The 22,366-nt window shown below is 40.1% G+C and overlaps 1 protein-coding gene across 1 annotated transcript; it reads right to left on the bottom strand.

Moving 5' to 3' along the window:
• Nucleotides 1-435: 435 nt before the first annotated feature.
• On the bottom strand, nt 436-14,215 carry LOC131193264 (C-type lectin domain family 5 member A-like). Its single transcript, XM_058173265.1, has 7 exons — nt 14,066-14,215; nt 12,584-12,672; nt 11,811-11,867; nt 8,984-9,040; nt 5,141-5,292; nt 2,891-3,000; nt 436-637 (listed from the first exon to the last, which is right to left on the bottom strand). The coding sequence occupies exons 2-7, from the start codon at nt 12,660-12,662 to the stop codon at nt 526-528; spliced, it is 567 nt and encodes a 188-aa protein (XP_058029248.1). The 5' UTR covers nt 12,663-12,672; nt 14,066-14,215; the 3' UTR covers nt 436-525.
• Between the last annotated feature and the right edge of the window lie 8,151 nt (nt 14,216-22,366).

Consider the following 22,366-nt stretch of genomic DNA (forward strand, 5'->3'; position numbering starts at 1 on the left):
AGACATATCCTATGACAGTTCACAGCCATCTTGCAGTGTTTTCAGGAATAGGAAAAAGTACCTGCTCTTTGAGGGATCCTGAAACAGCCACCAAAGGGACAATTAGACAAATATGTTAACATGAGCCTGATTTGGTCCCTCAAGATCTCATTCTGCTATTGGGAAAGAAAAAGGGACAAGATAGTCATATATGAGTTTTGTATCTTTTTTCAGATTACCTGCTAGATTTCTACTGATTAGTATGTTGCCTCTTCATAATTCTCTATTCACACAATTGTACAAAGATTTCTATATAAGTAGAAAGGCGTTGATGCAAAATCCTTACAGCTTGGGAAGTATTTCCATTCCCCCCCCCCTTAAAATATAAAATGCCATGATGATCTTGATTCAGTAGCAAATATAGTAACTTATAGTAAATGAAGAAGTAAGATCATGAAAGGATATAATTATTTTATTAATCAACAAGGTTTGCTGTTTACTCAATCTTCACTCCTAGGCAGCCCTGCAGAGGTTTCTTTCAATCAATTAACTATAGGTCTTCTCACAAATCCAATTGTATTCATCATAACACGATACTGGACTCACATCTGCCCCGATAGCAGCACAGTCTTTGTCCACTGTTGCTTTAATTGGAAAGCTGTAAACAACAGAACAATTTTTAAAAATCTGAATTTGGTTCAACAAATCTAGCAATGTAAAGCATGTATCCGACTCAAAATAAAAAATATTAATGTTACAATTCAAGTTAGTTAGTTTATATGTTTCAGGAAACAATAGTGCAGTGATTCTCAACCTTTATAGTGCTGCGACCCCTTTAATACAATTCCCCACGATGTGGCAACCATAACCGTAAAATTATTTTTTTTTAGGCAGCAATCTCCTAAAAAAGGCAGCCGCAGAAGGGGAAAAAGCGGCAAACTGTTTTTTTTTTCATTTATCGCACCTGAAGCCGTATTGGCTAGCGATCTGAACTGCTTGACAGAGGCATTAAAGCGGAGACTCCTCCCCTATTAAGTTTATCGTGCCTGAAGCCAGATTAGACTAGCGATTGGGAGTGATTGCAGCTGGCTTGAGAGGGAGACATCAGAGCAAAGATTTCTCTCTTTTTTAATTCATCGCGCCTGAAGCCAAATTCACGATTCTTCGACTCGCAAGTATACTTCCCATATTTCCAATGGTCTTAGGCGACCCCTGGCAAATCGTCATTCGACCCCCAATGGGGTCGCGACCCACAGGTTGAGAACCACTGCAATAGTGGAAAGAGGTTATCAAGGATTTTATAACCAGATTAAGAGTTACTTAGCTCAAAAAAACCAGATAAATTTTAAAAAAGTAGTTAATAATTAATTTAGGACACTTCAAATATTTCTTCCCTATAATTCTATCATTAAAAAACTAGGATATTTATATGGTTACCTGTACCATTCAGAGGAACATGGAGAGGAAGAAATAAGCTAAAATAGGTACGTTTCACTCGCAAAAATAGGATATACATGAAGAAACCAACATTAGAGATTAACTTTTATAAAGGGCAGATTTAAAATGGCAAAAATTTTCTGAATAGAAATCTAACCTTAATAAAAGATCGTTTTTGTGCTATCATCTTTTTTGCTTTTTTTTCACTATTTCTAATTTTTTCTTTTGTTCTGGTTTATTAAAGAAAAAAGCAAATAAAGGTCTGATTATAAATTAAATTGGGAATTAATTCTAATGAATTAAAATATTGTATCCAGAATGCAGAATAAGCTCCTTCAGCCTGTCAGAGCTAAGACAAACTGAATTCTTGAGTTCTTGATTTTTTACCAGAAGTACAGTAAGAAATTATTTGAAATTAAATGAATTGACAAGCAATTATAGGATCAAAAGGAGAAAAGTTCCTGTAGAACTTCAACTCATCTGAAACTACACTGATCAACATTTTAATTCATTCTGGGCCAATAATGTTAATTAAATAACAACTGGATTTGGCTGCCTCAAAAGTTCACCAAGTGATAATGCCCCTTTATAATGAAAATGAATTGTTCTCCTCTGCACAAAAAAATAAAGCAAAGAATGAAGTAGACACTCCACAAGTTGTCTCTGGGCAAATAGATGTTGCTTAGCTCTCGAAGAATTGAATCAGAGCCTCCTCATACTACTTCATGTGTAAGCTATAAGTGATAAATCATGATCATAATCATTTTAAAAATGAATTCATCATAAATCATAAGATACAACAGTTAGTGATAGAATCAACACAAATATGTAAGTCAGCATTCATTTAATAATCCTCCTCCTCAACTTTATGGATGTATTAAGAGTTCCAGAATTAAACACCCATCTAAAACTGATGCTGAAAATTGGCTAGAGACAAATCCTAATTTTAAATATAAATATGTTGGATCAGCGCACTGAAAAGCATAAAATAGTAAAAAAAATAATCAAAGAGCTTAATAGATATATTTTAACAAAAGTCCCATAGAAAGTGAACAACTGCTGCAGCAGTACTTCATTCATGTTTTGCATACACAGTTGTATGCCAGTTCTCCTTCAGAATTGTGAATGAACACAATTATAGTTCCAAATTCTCATAATAGTGTGCAAACTAAATGTAGACCTTTAAAAAATAGTAATGTGTTAAGAAATGTGTTAGGAACTGGAGACACGGAAAGTATTGGATTCGACCAGTAAATATTCTATGAGCTATAGATAGTCTGTATTAAAGAAAGGAAAAAAGTAAATATATAAACCTTTGAGAAAATACATTTATAAGTAGCTACTCGCAATATTTTCACGTAGATTTAAAAAGGAAGTTGCACATCTATGAAAGGAAGCAGAACATATCAAATTATTGCATATGGGGAAAATAGATCCCTCCCTAAAATAGAGAAGGGGGGGAAATGAAACATACAGGTTCACGTTGTGCTCTTTGTGATCAATCCACTCCCATTTTTTTGTTGATTCTGAATAGGTGAGTCCAATGAAATAATTAGCCATTGCTGTTTTGTTAATAATGAATTCCTGGTGAGAAAAATAAAGTAAATATGGAAAATCAAAGATTCTTATCAGGGACTATGAAAATCACAAGCAGCCTGAAGTTGTCTCAAAGAGAGGTGTGAATTCACTATGTTTTTCATCCTAATGAAGGATATAAATTGAGTAAATTACCAGATCCAAATGATAGAAGATGCATCTGCCAAAGTCCCATAATTACTGCATAAAGCTACAGGAATCTTGTTCACTTTCATCTCTAGCTTCTCAAGTGCCATATGAAAGAATCTGTTCTGTATACTGTTAACTAAGGGTGGTAGGTGGGGAACAAAGATAAATCATGTTTCAAAAATCATGCTGTTTTCAATGTGCCAGACATGTGTACCTATCTGGTAAATCACAGGCTGCTTTCTTAGTGCAGATGGCTTTTGCTTTAAATTTGTGGAGATTCAGATAATTCTACAAACTTGTTCCGCAGCAGCCACCCAATAGACAAATGGTAACGAGACATTGGAATGGTAGATTGGAGAAGCCTTGTCCTCTACTGGTGATGGTGCTTCTATTGGCTGTACCCAACACACACAAACACACTCACTCACACACATACACACAGAGGGAGAGACAGACAGACAGACAGATACAGAAACAGAAAAAACATGTCATTTCCAGATACACTGTGATTTGGGTCACCCAATAAAGGCAAATTTTGACTGGAAGCAAATATAGAGTCCTGCAGCCCTATTCCAAAATAGTTCTGAAGTTTCTCATATGGTCTTCTTCGGTTTGGACCCTAAAACAAGTTTTGCTTTGGAAAAGATTTAAAAAGGAAGAAAGAAAAAGTAGAAGACTGAACCAAACTCCAAAGCAGACAGCTTTGTTTTGGTATTCAGATTCACTTCAAGATTATTTTGAAGATGACCCTTTGATATGGGAAGCTGAAATATTGCTGATGTTACTTATGCTAATCAATTTGCAAGCTTTTCTCCTTGCAGAGTTCACTGCAAAATAGAAGAATGCCTGAGTCCCTTCCAGATTATGAGGACATTTTAAAAGTAATTTAAACATACCAGCTATATTTACAGATGCTAAGAAGTTCCTGCTTAACACAGAAAGCTATAATCCATAGTTGTTTCCCTTGCATCTAGAATAGTATGTTCATACTTCATCCTCCTCTATTTTAAAGTGCACCTTGAGTGGTTAACATTGTGTGACATTCACTCTCCAATTCAACATTACCAACCAAACATAAAACAGTACCCTTCAAAACTAGAGTTTCCTTACAAGTAAAAACTATGTCTGCTAGAGAACCCAATGACGTATATCATGCATTCCTCAGGATACACTTGCTCTCATTCCTCTCATCCACAGCCCTCACAGCAAAGTTTATATTTCTTTCAAGCCCTTGCTAACTCTTGATTTTTTTGACTCATGGTTAATCTATCCAAAATGTAAGATAAGGTCTGCTTCACACATTAACCTGGACATTTTTATTTTATTTTTTATTTTATTTATTTGTTTTTGTCACACAATATATATATATATTTTTTTTTTGTTTACATTTATACCCCGCCCTTCTCCGAAGACTCAGGGCGGCTTACAATGTATAGGGCAATAGTCTCATTCTATTTGTATATATTTTACAAAGTCAACTTATTGCCCCCCCAACAATCTGGGTCCTCATTTTACCTACCTTATAAAGGATGGAAGGCTGAGTCAACCTTGGGCCGGGCTCGAACCTGCAGTAATTGCAGGCTTTGTGTTCTTAATAACAGGCCTTACCAGGCGGTGTTCTAAATCTTCTAAACCCAGGATTTCAAGTCTGGTGGCACAAGGTATATATACATACATACATACATATACCTATACCTATACCTATACATATACATATACATATACATATACATATACATATACATATACATACATACATACATACATACATACATACATATATATATATATATCCTACAATCCATATTCGAATTACGATAAATGAGCTTCCTCTGGAATCCTAAAGTTATATCTGTTTTGTCAGAGAATTGTGATTGCCTCACTCATTCACTAGATGGTCTAAAGATCCTGACACGATTCTTTTCCCAGGTTAAAGGGGTATAAAAGCATAAACCCTTCAAGGATGAAGTTGGTTTCCTCCAGGTGACCATCAGCTTACCAGTTCTTTTGTGTCACTGATGATCACAAGGTCTGATTTCCAAATCAATTTGCAATCAAATTGGCTGATCAGCCACATAGCTTTCTCTTCAGAAAACAAGTAATCATGCCCTCTGAATCGTTCCCACCTTGGTTGCTTCAAAGGAATTCTCACTACAGCAAAAGATGCAAGGAATAAATGATTTTGAAAGTGATAATAATAGTTGCAGCTTCAGGAGTTCCAGAAAGATAAAACATATAAAGTCTAAGTAGAACAATTTTCATCCCATCCAAATTTTATCATTGGAATTTGATTGTTATTTCCTGGTACCAATACAAGCATTTTTGTCTTATGTACAAGGCACATTACTATTCCTTGAGAAGGTCTTTTTTATAGTGACTCTGAGTCTGTTTTTCTGTTGCACATTGGACGAAGATGCTGATCTAATTGCTGAATTCCCAATCTGGTTCTCCATTATTCAGTAGCTTCCCCGCTACTTCCTGCTTCTTGATCTGATTCTTCCTTTCCTCCAGCATGATATACAGTGAATGCAAAAAGGGACAAGAACTATATCCATTGGAAGTTTCTTTCAATTAAAATATGTATCCCGCAGGGCAAGAGGTTGCTTTAACTTCAGGTAGAGCTAATGTAACCAGAACTTAGGCACCAAAATCCACATGATCACAAGATAACAGAAAAAAGTTTTCTGCATCTTTTTTCTTGTTAATTAGTGGCTATCCAGATTTTTGTAGCACAAGAGGCTCGTTCAGGACTCCACTGTTGACTGAAATATCTGGAATCCAGAACTGTCAAAGTGTTCACATTTAGTTTCTGCTGTAATGTCACTTGCCCCAAACAGGTCAATAGAATTTCCAGAATACAATGTTTTTGTGCAGATTTGTCACACTGTGGCTTGAGTGCAGTTGGCTTAGTCTGAATTCAGACACCTACATTTTGGGACATAATCTCAGAGCCAAAGTTGCAATTAAAAATATTTAACACAGCCATAACTGTACTGTAACTAAAACAGCTTTTTCCTTTTCTTTAGTTTACTATAATATTGTAAGGAACACTACAACCTTGAGTATGCATTAATGAATATCAACAATGTATTCGTTTTCAGAACAATTGGCTGTTCACCATTTGCCTAATTAGAGGATCATATTCCTTGCAGGAAATTCCATGGGAATCAAAGTTACAGGTAATTTTATAAATCTTTTGTATACTTGAAAACAAAACGTCATGACTTATGTTATTTAAAGATCTGCTCAAGGTCTGTTTTCTTGTAAGGTGAAAGTATTACAGACATAGTAATTTTTGCATAAAGAGATGAGAACTGTACAACCCTGATTTGAAAGCTTCTAAACTTTGCTTCCTCAGATGTTTGCCAGGTTCCCTCTGTAGACAACTCCTATATGAAATCAATAATGCAAGACGTTCTACTACATATCTTGGAGAAATAATCTTTCCTCTTAGGTATGAGCTACCATATTTCAATGAGACAGCTCATTAGAAATGCTAATAATGAAGCTAAACTTAAAGATTTTGTTAAAATAAAATATTTTGCACACGAAATCCAGCCGCACCTTCTATAATTTTGTAAATAACAAACTTAAAGACTCAAGATCCATCCCACCCCTAAAAGGACCTAACGGTAAAGAAAGCAGTTAAAGCAAACCTCTTTAACACATTCTTCGGCTCAGTCTTTGTAAACAGCAATGGCTCATGCCCAACAATCCCTAGTCGTACCACAAATAACTACAACGATCTAACACAAATAGATTTCACAGAAGATAATGTTGAAAAGGCACTATGTAGACTAAAACCATCTCTGATTGGATACCATAATTGGATAGCTGCATTCCTGTCAAACAGAAAACAAGTGGTCAAAATAGGGAGCGCCTTATCAAATCCTGCACCTGTTAATAGTGGTGTCCACCAAGGCAGCATTCTAGGATCAACATTTTTCATACTATACATAAATGACCTTTGCGATCATATTATAAGCAACCATGTTCTCTTCGCCAATGATGTAAAAATATTTAACACCACAGACATTACTGCTACCCTTCAAAAAGACCTTGACTTTGTGTCAGAATGGTCAAACAATTGACAACTCCAAATCTCAACCAACAAATGCTCTTTCTTACACATTGGCAAAAAGAACCAGAACACAAAATACAAGCTGAGTGGACACGACCTTGTAAATGACCCTCACTCTGTCAATGACCTTGGAGTACTTATATCTAATGATCTAAGTGCCAAAGCTCACTGTAATAACATCGCCAAAAAGGCATTAAGAGTTGTAAACCTAATCTTGCGTAGCTTCTTCTCCGGTAATATCACACTACTAACCAGAGCATACAAAACATTTGCTAGACCAATTCTCAAATACAGCTCATCTGTCTGGAACCCACACTACATATCGGACATTAATACAATTAAACATGTCCAGAAATATTTCACAAAAAGAGTCCTCCACTCCTCTGCTCACAACAAAATATCTTATGCCTCCAGACTTGAAATTCTGGGCTTAGAAAACTTAGAACTATGCCGCCTTCAGTATGACCTAAGTGTAGCGCATAAAATTATCTGCTACAATGTCAATGACTACTTCAGCTTCAACCACAACAATACACGAGCACACAATAAATACAAACTTAAAGTAAACCACTCCAAACTTGGCTGCAGAAAATATGACTTCAGCAGCAGAGTGGTCAATGCCTGGAATACACTACCTGACTCTGTGGTTTCATCCCAAAACCCCCAAAATTTTAACCTAAGACTGTCTATTGTTGACCTCACCCCATTGCTAAGAAGTCTATAAGGGGCATGAATAAGAGCACCAGCGTGCCTACCCTCCCTGTCCTAATGTTTCCTCTGTTTGTATCTATTTTATGTATCCAATCTATGTTTATACTTATTACCTAATACATTCTTGACAAATAAATAAACAAACATGTAATGTAGAAAAAAAGTAGAAGACAATTGTTGTCAGAAGACAAGGTGGCTAAATCCTATCACTGATGACACAAACCAGAGAGTACAAGAACTTAGCTGACCAATGGCTGGCAGAAAATGTTGGACATAATGACTTGGAAATGAATGAGTAACTGAATAATAATTCATATACCGGTAGATGACCATATATACTGGTAGATGACACCCCCCCTCTCTCTCTCTCTCTTCCCCAGATCTTTTGGAGCCCATATATTGCATGGCAATCCTATCTGGATCAGTCTCCGAAATATGCTTTTCAAAAGGCAACTGGACTTTGGTTTTTTTTTCCCCTGAAAACAGTTTGCTTCTCATCCAAGAAGCTTCTTCACTTCATCAGAATGGAACAAGTTTCTTGTATGAGAAGCTAAACGCTTTCAAGAAAAAAGAAAAAAAAAACAAGTCGGGTTGCATTTTGAAAAGCAACATTGGAACAACCATGACCTGGATGATTGAGAAACTCCACAGACATATCTGAGCCAGTATGAAAAAAACCACTGAAAGACATTAAGTAGTAATAAAATGTAGCTAATATTAAGTTTCATGTATTTATTGCCATGAGGGAACTTTTTATCTTGGGATACAGATATGATAATTTAATAAAAATGTGAGGGGAAAACAAATGATTTGGGATTTAAAATATCTCACATAAGATGATTTCAGTTAATTGTCTTCTCCACTCTATTATAAAAGAAATTTCTCAATTTATTTTGTCAAACCTGGTCGACAATCATAAACATGAGCTATTTTCCTCTACCTTGATATTCAAAGTTTCACTAGCAGAGTTATCCCTTTCCCCACTCCCCTTCCAACCATACCCAACCAACTATCAGATATGGAGAGGAAAATAATAATTTAACTTTCTACCTGTAGTAGGATACAAGGGAGAGAGGGAAGAGGTCTGCTCAGGAGAAGGGGACCACACTAGGAAACAAAAAAATGGCATCCATCATTTACATCCTAAATGTAAATTGAATTCACATCATCAATATTCAGTGGTGCCCAAAATTTAAAAAAGCAATCCTAAATCATACAATATATGCAACCTTCCTCAGCAAAACTAGTCTTCTTTTGGCACTAAAAGAAAACGACTGCAACAAACAGGAAAATGCAACAAGTTCAAGCATACTTTTGCAAAAAAATAAACCATGGACTATAGCAACAGTATACAAGGACATGAAGAGAAAGCACACACACCTATGTTCAGCACATCAACCAGCAAAGAGATTTTTACATATTTATTTTTTTAATTTCTTTTGTATTATCATTACGATACCAAGAAAAAAGAAGCAAAAGAAAAGGAGGGGGGGAAACAATGTAAGCAACGTAATATAGGCAGCTATCAGATCTTAACTAACTGACAAATCTAAAATATCATAAGGCTAATGTACTGTAATACACCATTAACCGCTTAGAGTATATTAAGACATTTCAAATCCAATTTCTAGTCAAAACATACTCTGTTGAATGGTAAAATTATTTGATTGGCACAACTGAAATCAGTAAGAGGAAACAGAAAACCTGTATATGATACATTAAAATAATGTAAATAACATGTAGGTTATATATTAAATTATACACACAGGAACCCAAATTTGGAATGTGACATGATTGCATGTATAGAATTGCAATCCAGAAACGGTTTTCAAGTAATCTATTTTTAGTTATGAAGTTATTTTTGGCATTGAAACCCATACCCACAATTTAACTAATTATTCTTCCACATAGGGGATCAGAGGTCTTTTCCAACAAAAAGCAAACAAACTTGCAACTGTTATCATTTATAATTCAGTACATTTTGAAAGAATATATGATTTGGTAAAGTTTAATTTAAAAGTACCTTAGGTTGAAATTTCAGTATTCCATTCTGCAATGAATTAATTTCCAGTATTGTTGAGGTTTTCAGCATTACCACCTCATATGTATCCAAATTGTTTGTTACATTTCTAGCATTTTGAGAGAGGTTTTTTTATTTTTAAAAGCACCCTCAAGTTTCCATGAAATCAGCAGAAGGAATGAATGATGTCATCATCACAACTCCAAAGGCCCACCAATCAAGTGACTCTTTGATTTTCAAATTCCTAGGCAAAAGCTTTTCCCAGGACGCAATCACCCACAATCCTGTGCCAGAATTGGGTTTTGTGGCTGTCTATTTGGTGTTATCACTAGGCAGCTGGGCTTCCTGGCTTTATAAGAACCAATTATTCCCCTCTATATGCTGTCGACGCAGTTTATGAACAATACAGCAGAAGATTATCTATGACACATAATGGGTTGCACTTCATATTTAGGCCCACTCCCTGTGATCATGGAGTCACGGCTAAGGTTTTTAATACAGCCCTATGCTCTCTATAAAGAGTTCAAGGCCGGAATAGCTCAGGCTGTAAGGAGCCTGTTATTAGAACACAATAGCCTGCAATTACTGCAGGTTCAAGCCCGGCCCAAGGTTGACTCAGCCTTCCATCCTTTATAAGGTAGGTAAAATGAGGACCCAGATTGTTGGGGGGGCAATAAGTTGACTTTGTAAATATACAAATAGAATGAGACTATTGCCTTATACACTGTAAACCGCCCTGAGTCTTCGGAGAAGGGCGGGATATAAATGTAAATAAAAAAAATAAAAAAACAACAACAAAACATTCCCTTCATCTGCTATGTAAAGTCACATTTAGCATCTTAGCATGAAGTAGCATCTACATGTTCCTTAGCCTGCATCATAGGAAGAGATGAGACTTTTCATAACAGGCATCTCTCATTTCTCAGCCAATCCCCTTAGTGCACAGTGAGGCAAATAAGCACACACTGCACCTCAATTGGATCAAATGAATGGGATGGACATAAGGGTCCGGACCTGCTGATTGTAGAATCTTGATACTTCCTCCATGCATTAAGTGATACAAGAAGAGTACCATCCATCTGTTGGTTGAAGATGATTTTTTTTTATTTGCATTTCTATCCCACCCGTCTCCGAAGACTCAGGGCGGCTTACACTATGTTAGCAATAGTCAAACTTATAACTTACAAAGTCAACTTTGTACACTATGTTAGCAATAGTCAAACTTATAACTTACAAAGTCAACTTATTGCCCCCAACAATCTGGGTCCTCATTTTACCTGTCTTATAAAGACTGAGTCAATCTTGGGCCTGGTGGGACTAGAACCTGCAGTAATTGCAAGCAGCTGCTGTTAATAACAGACTGTCTTAACAGCCTGAGCCACCAGAGGCCCAGATGTGTGAGAGCATCTGGAAGTCATGGGCAATCAAACGGAAAGAGTTCCTGGAATTCATGCTGTATGGCTGGTCATCTAAACCTATCAGCTGAAGAACAGTACATGTCAAACTTCTTTTGAACCAACTTATTACTCATCGACTTGCAACTGTTTCCACTACTGCATAAGCAGCTGAGAAAGAACTTTGCCTCTAGTTACCAATACAGATTACTTAGTGCTGCAAAATGTTGGAGATACCTGAATGAAGTTTACTTAATTCTACTTAATCTCCTCCTATTCAGTGAGGGAAATTCTTTTATGTTGAAAACTCCTCTTCTTTGATTGAGAAAAGGGAGTTTCAACATTCAAGAGTTTTCCCCACTGAATGCCACATAATGCGGTTTTTTCTCAACAGAAATCAAAATACACTTATCCCCCATCCAGTTATATTCTCAGAAATCTCTGGATTTTTATGTAGAGTTACCTGAAGAATTTTTTGCAGAGATAGAAGTGATGTTCCCCTTGGGAAAGATCTGTGGAACTAAAAAGAAGAATATTTTTAAATAATAAAAATTCCTCAATACTTCTGCTAAAATAAAATAGGAAGTAAAAGCAATTGTTTTGTCATTGTTATTCATTGTTATTCACTGTCAGCTGAGGGAGCTGAACCAGGTTCAAAGGAAAGATAAGAGTCAACCCCTTAGTTTAAATCTCAACTTTTCTCTAGAGAAAATTCTGTCTCTCCGTATCAGTCTATCTGTTAATCAGCCTCTTGTTTTCAACAGGATAATAAAGTATACTATAAAAAAGCACTCTGTGGAATGACAGTCGCATATAAAACACTTCTTTAAAAAACCAAAAACAGTAACAGCTGCAAACAATAAGGGTTATTTATATCTTTACGTATTGAGGCATAGTAAAACATGGAAACTCAAAACATTTCAATAATAATTTAATTAACCTTATATGCTACCCAACTCTCATGACAATCAAAGATACTACAATAAAATCAATAAAGCATAAAAAATAAAGATAACGGAAGAGATAATGTATGTACTGTACATTATGGCTTTACTTTTTCATATATTCATATACTTATATATACACATATACATACAGACACACACAGAGTAGTATATATCCATATTTCAAAATCCCAAAGCCCTTACAGTATACACAAGACAGAAAGAAATGAGAAAAGAGACAATGACATGATTATTAAAAAAAAAAAAGACTTAGAATTTGCCCAATACTCACAAAAAACAAAAAATAGAGATGTCCCTGTGAGCTTGACTAGTAAAAGGATGACTCCAGGAGCTACTTGCTGCCAATTCATTCTGGTTAATCTGAAAGAGTTCAGTAACAATTCAATGAATCCCCATTAGCAGGATAATTTTCCAGAGTTACAATTTATCAATCAATAGACATGACAAATTGAATGACAAATAAATAAATTCATTCCCCCACCCACCCCCGTTTTTTGTACATTGTTTTAGAGTGGGTGGTTTTATTGCTGGCTGACTGCTTTATTAAAGGTTTCTTTTATTCTTTTTGTATACCTCTCAAAGTGTCATTGTAAGATCATGCAAGAAAAAGAGAGATTAATTCATTATTTCCTCTGAAATAGGCTTTGCCAATGTTGAAGTCTCCACATATGTAAAATACAACACATCCAGACAATCCTTTAGAAAGTCTCAATTCATTACTGGATTAGAGACCATAATATTAAAGAGACAGCATCTCTTTTACAATATATGGGCAATCTATGTTATTAAAAAAATCCAGAATTGCAGAGCTAATTAATCACATCATGTTCTTATTCGGATTTGGGATTAATGGAATGTCTGCTTTATTGCTCTGTGTGTGGCAAATTCTAGTTAAAACGGGCACTGGTTTAATGTATTATATAGACCCTAACATGTTGAATGACAGGATCTGAGCATCTTCTTTCCGGCTTAGCCAGAAAAGAAGTATAAAAGCAGATGGAAGAAAGCTTCTACCACCAAGTTCTTCTCAGGGAAAAAGATAATCTAGTTGATTTTTATTTTAAAATTACTATAAAAGGAAAAGATATCCTTGCTCAAACTCAGCTCTTTGAGGAAGTCTGAATCTATGTAGTTTTCTCGGCAACAGAGTGGAAATGTTGTGACATTGTCTCTTTCTGGTATGTCACTGCCTTCCTAATCTAGGATTCACCAATAATCACCAATCTTATGCAATACCTTTATTAGAAGAGCCTATCCTGTGCCAAAAAACCCCAGAAACTGTCTACAGGGCTAGGAAATTGCCCCAACCTATTTACTTCCACATACCACTCAAGGCTGGCCATGAACAAGTAGGAGTGGATTTTATGTGGAAAGACCAAAGATCCATTCACTTCTGAGACTCAAAACAAATTCTTCAGGCTCAAATTTTTCAGCAGTGTGTATGTAATTTTATTATTCATTACATCTGTTTTTTGGACGAGAATTTTACTTTTATTTTTTTTAAAAAAGTAGTTCTTAGTTTCTAACATTCTAGTCCATGGCTTGAGCTAAAGTGGAAGCATCAAGCATTTCTGAGTTGAAATTCAGCCCCAAAACAAAACAGATCTCTGAAACAAGTTTAACCCTTATCTTGAAGCGTTTTCGGATTATGTAATATTACTGGGTTTCTAAGTTAGCAGTCTGTTATTTGATGGAATGTATAAAAACATTTGAATTTTAGAAAAGAAAAAAACAGAAGAAATGGAAATTTTACTTATCAGGAGGATTCTGCAGAGATGAGAAAATGCTCCAATATAATTCTTCAGCAGACGATAAGTGACTGTCTGAACATTTTTCATCCCCTTTAGATTTATGCACTCTCACTCTTGTTAAGCAACTGTTAAGCCCTAAGAAATTATGCCACTTCTCCCTTTATGTCAAGATGTAAGTGATAGACCATGCACGTCACTGTCTCAATTATAGGATACTTCCTTTTTCTTAAGCCTTCCTCCTGAGCACTAGTTTGGGTTAGGCTTGAATATTTATGGCTTGGATATTTTTGGACTAGAGCTACAGAAACACTTTTAGACAGTTTATTAGACATTCTCCAACTGACACTATCGAAATTTGTTGTCAGACCCACAACTGTAGCCTTAAAGAGCACTAAGTTGTAGAAGTGCTGAGCATAAATATCTGGAAACCACAATATGTTTTAGGTTGAGACCTGCACTAATCCTTTGAATGGCATTCCAGTGGCTATGCACGAAAGCTAAAGCTAAAAATAAATTTGGGATTATATTACATTTTATTCATTAAATTGAAATGAAAACAGAATTAGGGTTCATACAATTTCCATGTAATCATAAATTTATTTATTATTTATTTATTTATTTATTTGATTTTTATACCGCCCTTCTCCCGAAGGACTCAGGGCGGTGTACAGGCAGAATAAAACCAACAAAGAACAATATACAAGGTTAAAATATCAATTAAAAACTTATTAAATGAGCCTGGAAAATTTAAGAAATTTACCATAAAACCAAAAACCCCATTAAAATTGCTAAAAATTTGAGTTTAAAATTCCATTCAAGCCAGCCCCGCGCGAATAAAGAGATATGTTTTCAGTTCGCGACGGAATGTCCGAAGGTCAGATATCTGGCGTAAGCCCGGGGGGAGTTCGTTCCAGAGTGTGGGAGCCCCCACAGAGAAGGCCCGTCCCCTGGGGGCCGCCAGCCGACATTGTTTGGCGGACGGCACCCTGAGGAGTCCCTCTCTGTGAGAGCGTACGGGTCGGTGGGAGGCATGTGGTAGCAGCAGGCGGTCCCGTAAGTACCCAGGTCCTAAGCCATGGAGCGCCTTAAAGGTCGTGACTAACACCTTAAAGTGCACCCGAGAGGCCACAGGTAGCCAGTGCAGCCTGCGCAGGAGAGGTGTTACATGGGAGCTGCGTGCAGCTCCCTCTATCACCCGCGCGGCTGCGTTCTGGACTAACTGAAGCCTCCGGACGCACTTCAAGGGGAGCCCCATGTAGAGAGCATTACAATAATCCAAGCGAGAGGTAACGAGCGCGTGAGTGACCGTGCATAAGGCATCCCGATCAAGGAAGGGGCCCAACTCGCGAACCAGGCGAACCTGGTGGAAGGCCCTCCTGGAGACGGCCGTCAAATGATCTTCAAACGACAGCCGATCATCCAGGAGGACACCCAAGTTGCGCACCCTATCCTTTGGGGCCAATAACTGCTTCAACAGCCAGCCGCGTTGCAGCTGGCTGAATCGGGATGCCGGCATCCACAGCCACTCCGTCTTGGAGGGATTAAGCTTGAGCCTGTTTCTCCCCATCCAGACCCGTACGGCCTCCAAACACCGGGACAGCACTTCAACAGCTTCATTGGGGTGGCCCGGGGTGGAAAAGTACAGCTGGGTGTCGTCAGCGTACTGCTGGTATCTCACCCCAAAGCCACTGATGATCTCACCCAGCGGCTTCATATAGATGTTGAACAGCAGGGGCGATAGGATAGACCGTAGCGGGACCCCACAAGTGAGGCCCCTCGCGGTCGACCTCTGCCCCCCCGTCAACACCGTCTGCGACCGGTCGGAGAGATAGGAGGAGAACCACCGATATACGGTGCCTCCCACTCCCAGGATACCATGGTCGATGGTATCAAAAGCCGCTGAGAGGTCTAACAGGACCAGAGCAGAGGAATAACCCCTGTCCCTGGCCCTCCAGAGATCATCCATCAATGCGACCAAAGCCGTCTCTGTGCTGTATCCGGGTCGGAAACCGGACTGGAACGGGTCCAGATAGACATCTTCATCCAGGTACTGGGGTAGCTGTCGAGCCACAGCACTCTCTACAACCTTCGCAACAAAGCGAAGATTGGAGATCGGACGATAGTTACTTAAAATAGCTGGGTCCAGAGAAGGCTTCTTAAGGAGGGGTCTCACCACCGCCTCTTTCAAGGCGGCGGGAAAACTCCTCCAACAAAGAAGCATTGATAATCCTCTGAGCCAGCCTCGTGTCACCTCCTGAGTAGCCAGTACCAGCCAGGAAGGGCACGGGTCCAGTAAACATGTCGTGGCATGGAGCCTCCCCAATAACCTGTCCACGCCCTCGGAGCCACAGGATCAAACTGATCCCAAACAGACTCAACAAGACGTGCCTCCTCTCCCCGCTTGATCATCCCAAATTCGGTCCAGATCGTCCCGGGGCTGAGCGATTTTATCGTATAGATAACCACTAAACTCCTCGGCGCGTCCCTGCAAAGGGTCATCCCGCACCTCCTGATGAAGGAGGGAGCGGTCACCAAACAGGGCGGCCGGGCGGTTATCTGCCGACGCAATGAGGGTGGAGGCGAGTACGCCTCGCCTCCCCATTGCCACTAGGTAGGTCCTAGTATAGGACCCAACTAGTGTCCGATCAGCCGGAGCGACTGGACCTCCAGGTGCTCTCTAGGCGTCTTCGCCGGCGTTTCATCTCCTCAGCCCCTCGGAGAACCAAGGGCCAGACGAGACCCACGCCGGGTCAGAGGTCGCAAAGGCGCGACACGGTCCAAGGCCCCGCGCGGCCTGTTCCCAGGCCGCGACGAGTTCCTCAGTCGTGCCGTGGGCCAGATCCTCAGGGAAAGGCCCAAGCTCCATCAGGAACCTCTCAGGGTCCATCAGGCGCCTGGGACGGAACCAACGTATAGGTTCCGTCTCCCTGCGATGGTGAATGGCGGTTCCGAAGGCTAGGCGAAGGAGAAAATGATCGACCATGACATTGGTTCTGTTACTAAATCATCTAGTACCAGATCATTTAACCACTGACCAGAGATATAAATCAAGTCTAGCGTGCCTCCCCCCATGTGCGTAGGGCCATCATTTACTCGAGTCAGGTCTAAGGCCATCATGGAAGCCTCAAACTCCCGAGCTGCCATTGATGACAAGCCAACTGACGGCAGGTTGAAATCCCCCATAACTATAAGTCTGGGGGTCTCAACCGCCACAGCGGCGAGCACCTCCAACAGCTCTGGCAGGGCTGTGGTCACGCAGCAAGGAGCCAGGTACGCGACCAACAAGCCCAACTGGCTCCTATGGCCCCACCGCACATAGAGGGATTCACAGCCGGCAATCTGAGGAACAGTGGCCTCCTCGGCTCTAGATCTTCCTTAATGACAACCGCCACCCCCACCCCTACCTTGGGCCTCGGCTGATGAAATGCTCGGAAACCTGGAGGACACATCTCAACGAGGGGAACCCCCCCCTCTGGGCCCAACCAGGTCTCCGTAATGCCCATAAGGTCCGCGGACCCCGCCTGAATAAGATCGCAGATCAGGGGGGCCTTGTTAACCATGGACCGGGCATTACACAACATCAGCCGAAGGTCCAAGCTCTGAGGATCATGGCCACCTGAGGAACGGGTGGGGGCTGGGGGGCCGGAGCACGCGATCGCATTTAGACATCGAACACGTGCTCCCAACTCTCGATACGGCCCCCCCCGCCATATCTGCCCCTCCCACTTACCGTACAGATCGAAAAGCCCTCTGAACCTGGAACATCGCCCTTACAATTCATCAGCAATTGTTGGAGAAGTTCTGGAAGACACACCCTAGACTTTTGGGGTATTGTGTAGTTCCTAAAGCTGGGATTAATTGCCCTTGACTAATCCTGTAATAAGCCTTTGATTGTGTGGATCACAACAAATTGTGGCAAGTTCTTAAAGAGATGGGAGTACCAGACCATCTTATTTGTCTCTTGAGAAACGCAGGTCAAGAAGCAACAGTTAGAACTAGACATGGAAACACTGATTGGTTCAAAATTGGGAAAGGAGTCAGGCAAGGCTATATACTGTTGCCCTGCCTATTTAACTTACATGCAGAGCACATCATGAGAAAGGCGTGGCTAGATGAATCAAAAGTTGGAATTAAGATTGCTGGGAGAAATATCAACAACCTCAGATATGCAGATGATACCACTTTAATGGGAGAAAGTAAAGAGAACTAAAGAGCCTCTTGATGTGGGTGAAGAAGGAGAGTGCAAAAGTTAGCTTGAAACTCAACTTTAAGAAAACTAAGATCATGGCATCTCGCCCTCTCAATTCCTGGCAAATAGAGGGGGAAGATATGGAGGCAGTGACAGATTTTATTTTCCTGGGCTCCAAGATCACCGCAAATGGGGACTGCAGCCAAAAAAAAGACACTTGCTCCTGGGGAGGAAAGCTATGACAAATCTAGACAGCATACTAAAAAGCAGAGACATCACCCTGCGAACAAAAGTGCATATAGTCAAGGCGATGGTTTTCCCAGTTGCAATGTATGGATGTGAAAGTTGGACCATAAGAAAGGCTGAGCGCCAAAGAATTGAGGCCTTTGAACTATGGTGCTGAAGAAGACTCCTGCGAGTCCCTTAGACTGCAAGGCAATCAAACTGTCAGTCCTAGAAGAGATCAAAGCTGCCTGCTCTTTAGAAGTCCAGATCCTGAAGATGAAACTCAAATACTTTGGCCACCTAATGAGAAGGAAGGACTCACTGGAGAAGAGCCTAATGCTGGGAACAGTTGAGGGCAAAAGAAGAAAGGAACGGCAGAGAATGAGGTGGCTGGATAGAGTCACTGAAACAGTCTGTGTAGATGGACCTAAATGGACTCCAGAGCAGCGGTCACCAATGGGTGGTCTGTGGACCACTGGTGGTCCGCGAGAAATTTTTGGTGGTCCACAGAAAAATTATTTGCATTTTTTTATATTGCACTAAATCAGGGGTCCTCAAACTACGGCTCCTAGGACAGATATGTGCACTGAACATTTTTGTTGCTGCAGAGAGTCTCCCCCTTCAGGGTCTTTTTGTGTGGGTCGGAGGGGGGCAGTAATTCCAACTTGGGGTCTGCTTCAGCCTCCTGGTGCGGGACTTTGGGTGAAGGCTGGTGGTGAAGAACCAGAGGGCCTTGTTCCAGTGGGACTGCATCATGGCCTGAACTGGCTGACCATCTCAGCCCGCTGAGCCTCCAGGCGCCAGTGCCTGGCCTTGCACTCCCGCAGGTCTTCCCTCTGCTCGGAAAGCCTATGCTCATAGTCCTGAGTGAGGTGCTTCTGCTGAGCCTCCTTCTCGGCCAGATCTAATTTGAACTGAGCCAGCTATTTTGCCAACTCTTTCTCCAGGTGGCTGCTTAGCTCCAACAACTGCTTCCTGTTGGGGCCCTAAGGAGCTCAGGCGGGCAGGTGAGGAGTGGCTGGGAGGGGAGGGGAGAGTAGAGGTTGGCGAGGCGCCCCTCACCGTGAGTGACATCAAATTGGACACCAAGTTGGCCACACCCACCCAGCCGGTCATTAGGCAGATCATATTAGTGGTCCATGGGATTTAAAATTATGAATTTAGTGGTCCCTGAGGTCTGAAAGGTTGGGGACCCCTGCTCCAGAGGATGGTGGAGGACAAGAAAGCCAGGAGGAACATTGTCCGGTGGGACGCGATGGGTTGGACACAATTTCATAACTAACAACAACAACAATCCTGTAATCTTGGAAGTAACTCTCAGTGGATCCAGTGCAACTTACTTTCTGGGTAAAAATGTCCTATAAGAAAAACTAATTCATATATATCAGGAGTGGCAAATCTGAGGACAGGGTTGTTGTGGCTTCTGGGTGTTGTAGAAGCTCTGAAAAGCTGTAATTTTTTTTTTAAATCCAGTTTTAGTCCAAAGCTGGATAATTTAGATATCTCCCTGTTGGCCTTTTACAGTTTCCTCATCTCCCACTACTGAGCAAGACATAATCTATTTTCACCACCAGCCACAGTCCTGAAATTAACCCCTTTATTATTATTTTAATTACCTGGTCAGGGAACAAGGAAAGAATATAACCAATGCCTTCGCAAGGAGAAAAGAACCCACCTATGGTAGCTTCCTTCCATACGTTTGTCTTCCATCTGTTTGTCTTCTGTACCTGTAGTGCCAGCAATCTGCCAGTTGAATGTTGGAATGCATTCTGACATTTTGAGAATCTTTTGGAATCTTCCTGGATAGAAAGAAATGGGTGAATATATACTTTAAGGGAAAGCTTTCAAAGTACAGATGGATGCTTCATACTTCAATCCTAAAAAGATACGGGAATCAAATCTGAGCAAGCAGAGTTTGAATTTGGAAAAGACTGAATTATTGCTGATTTGCGGGAGACTGGACTTTTGGATCCAGGAAATATGGCTATTCTGGATGGAATCACGCAATAAATTCATAATCTGCGTGTCATCTTAGATCTGGCATTGAAAATGGAAACCATATGTATTATCTATGGCAGAGCTAGCTTTTAATCAGCTTTGGATGAAAAACTGGTTGTGCCCTTCCTTGGAGGAGCAATCCTTCTAGAAGTAAGCACTATAAATCTCAGGTTTAGACTATTGAGAAATGTTCTTTATGAGGCAGCCCTTGAAGACAATTCAGAAATTGTAATTAGTTTAGAATGTGATAAGGTGGGTGTAAACAACACTTCTCAGGTTTGTCACTTTAGCTCCATGTTAAAACAACCACTCTGATTCCCGATTACTTTCTGAACCCAATTCAAGATACAAAATTTTATATATCTTAAACCCAAGTTATTTGCAAAACCTCTATGATCACATATTCTGCCCACATCTTCAGTGAGGCACTGTATTTCATAACTGTATCAACTTTTTTCCCCCCCCAATGATAGGTCCTACTTTGTAGGTCAAAATGCATCGGAGTTCAGACTTAGTTCATTCCCCTCTCTCCACCACTATGTGACAATTGAGGAATGAATGCATAATGTATTTCTAAAATAAAATAATTTTTAACTAAGTATCTCTTAACTTAGAACACAAAGGATTCATAGAGCTACAGAGAAAGAAAGAGGAGAAGCAGCCAGGGCCACCTTCCAGGAACTAAGAAGTATTTTGGAATGCCTGTATCTTCGTGGCTGCGAGAATAAAAGTTGAACCCTCGCCAACCAATGCAGAAAGGTCTCAGAACTGTGAATTATAGAGGAAATGGACAGGGATCACTACTTTACTATTTATACAGATGGAAAATTAGAAAACGTTTCTATCCACATTCTGAACCTGACTAGCAGAGATTATGAAATTGTTCAGACTGAGGTCTCTGATAAAATCTAGTTGTGAAACTGAATAGAAAACAGGAAATCAAGGGAACAAATAACACTGTCTTTAGGTTTACCCATAATTACATTGAGTCCTGTCCTATTCTAGAAACTTTTTAAAAAAACATTAAAATAAACTAAAAGCATTACAGCAGCATGTAAAAAGAGCAGCTTTGTGCATTTTGCTAAGAGGATGCATTGAGGAAATATAAGATAATAATATAATAATAATAATAATAATATTTTAATTTGTATACCACCCTTCTCCCGAAGGACTCAGGGAGGTGAACAGGCAGGTAAAATACAAATATACACAATAGTTAAAACAACCCTTAAAAAACTGATTAAATTAGCCCAAGTATTAAAATAACTTACACCCCTATAAAATTACAAAAATTTAAAAAACCCATCGAATTCAATTAAAATCTAAAGATAAAAATCAAGCTAGTCCAGCCATGCGAAATAAATAGGTTTTAAGTTCGCGGCGAAAGGTCCTAAGGTCAGGTAGTAGTCGAAGTCCGAGGGGAAGTTCGTTCCACAGGGTCGGAGCCCCCACAGAGAAGGGGCCGCCAGTCGACACTGTTTGGCTGACGGCACCCTGAGGAGTCCCTCTCTGTGGGAACGCACCGGACGATGGGAGATAGAGGCCGGCAGTAGACGGTCCCGTAGATAGCCCGGTCCTAAGCCATGGAGCGCTTTAAAGGTGGTAACCAATACCTTGAAGCGCACCCGGAAAACAACAGGTAGCCAGTGCAGTCTGCGCAGGATAGGTGTTACGTGGGAGCTCCGAACCGCTCCCTCAATAACCCGCGCAGCCGCATTCTGAACTAGCTGAAGTCTCCGGGTGCTCTTCAAGGGGAGCCCCATGTAGAGAGCATTGCAGTAGTCCAGGCGAGAGGTCACGAGAGCATGAGTGACCGTGCATAAGGCATCCCGGTCCAGGAAGGGACGCAACTGGCGGATCAGGCGAACCTGATAAAAAGCTCTCCTGGAGA

This window comes from Ahaetulla prasina, chromosome 2 (genome assembly GCF_028640845.1).
Source record: "Ahaetulla prasina isolate Xishuangbanna chromosome 2, ASM2864084v1, whole genome shotgun sequence".
Lineage (NCBI taxonomy): Eukaryota > Metazoa > Chordata > Lepidosauria > Squamata > Colubridae > Ahaetulla > Ahaetulla prasina.

What these genes read in the sequence shown, in the direction of transcription:
- LOC131193264 (XM_058173265.1), bottom strand. Translation starts at nt 12,662, where the DNA reads ATGAATTGGCAGCAAGTAGCTCCTGGAGTCATCCTTTTACTAGTCAAG. An exon ending in TCAGTGACACAAAAGAACTG is followed by an intron (nt 3,001 to 5,140) that starts GTAAGCTGATGG and finishes TTTTCTCACCAG; the next exon opens with GAATTCATTATTAACAAAAC. An exon ending in AAAGAGCACAACGTGAACCT is followed by an intron (nt 638 to 2,890) that starts GTATGTTTCATT and finishes TGTTGTTTACAG; the next exon opens with CTTTCCAATTAAAGCAACAG.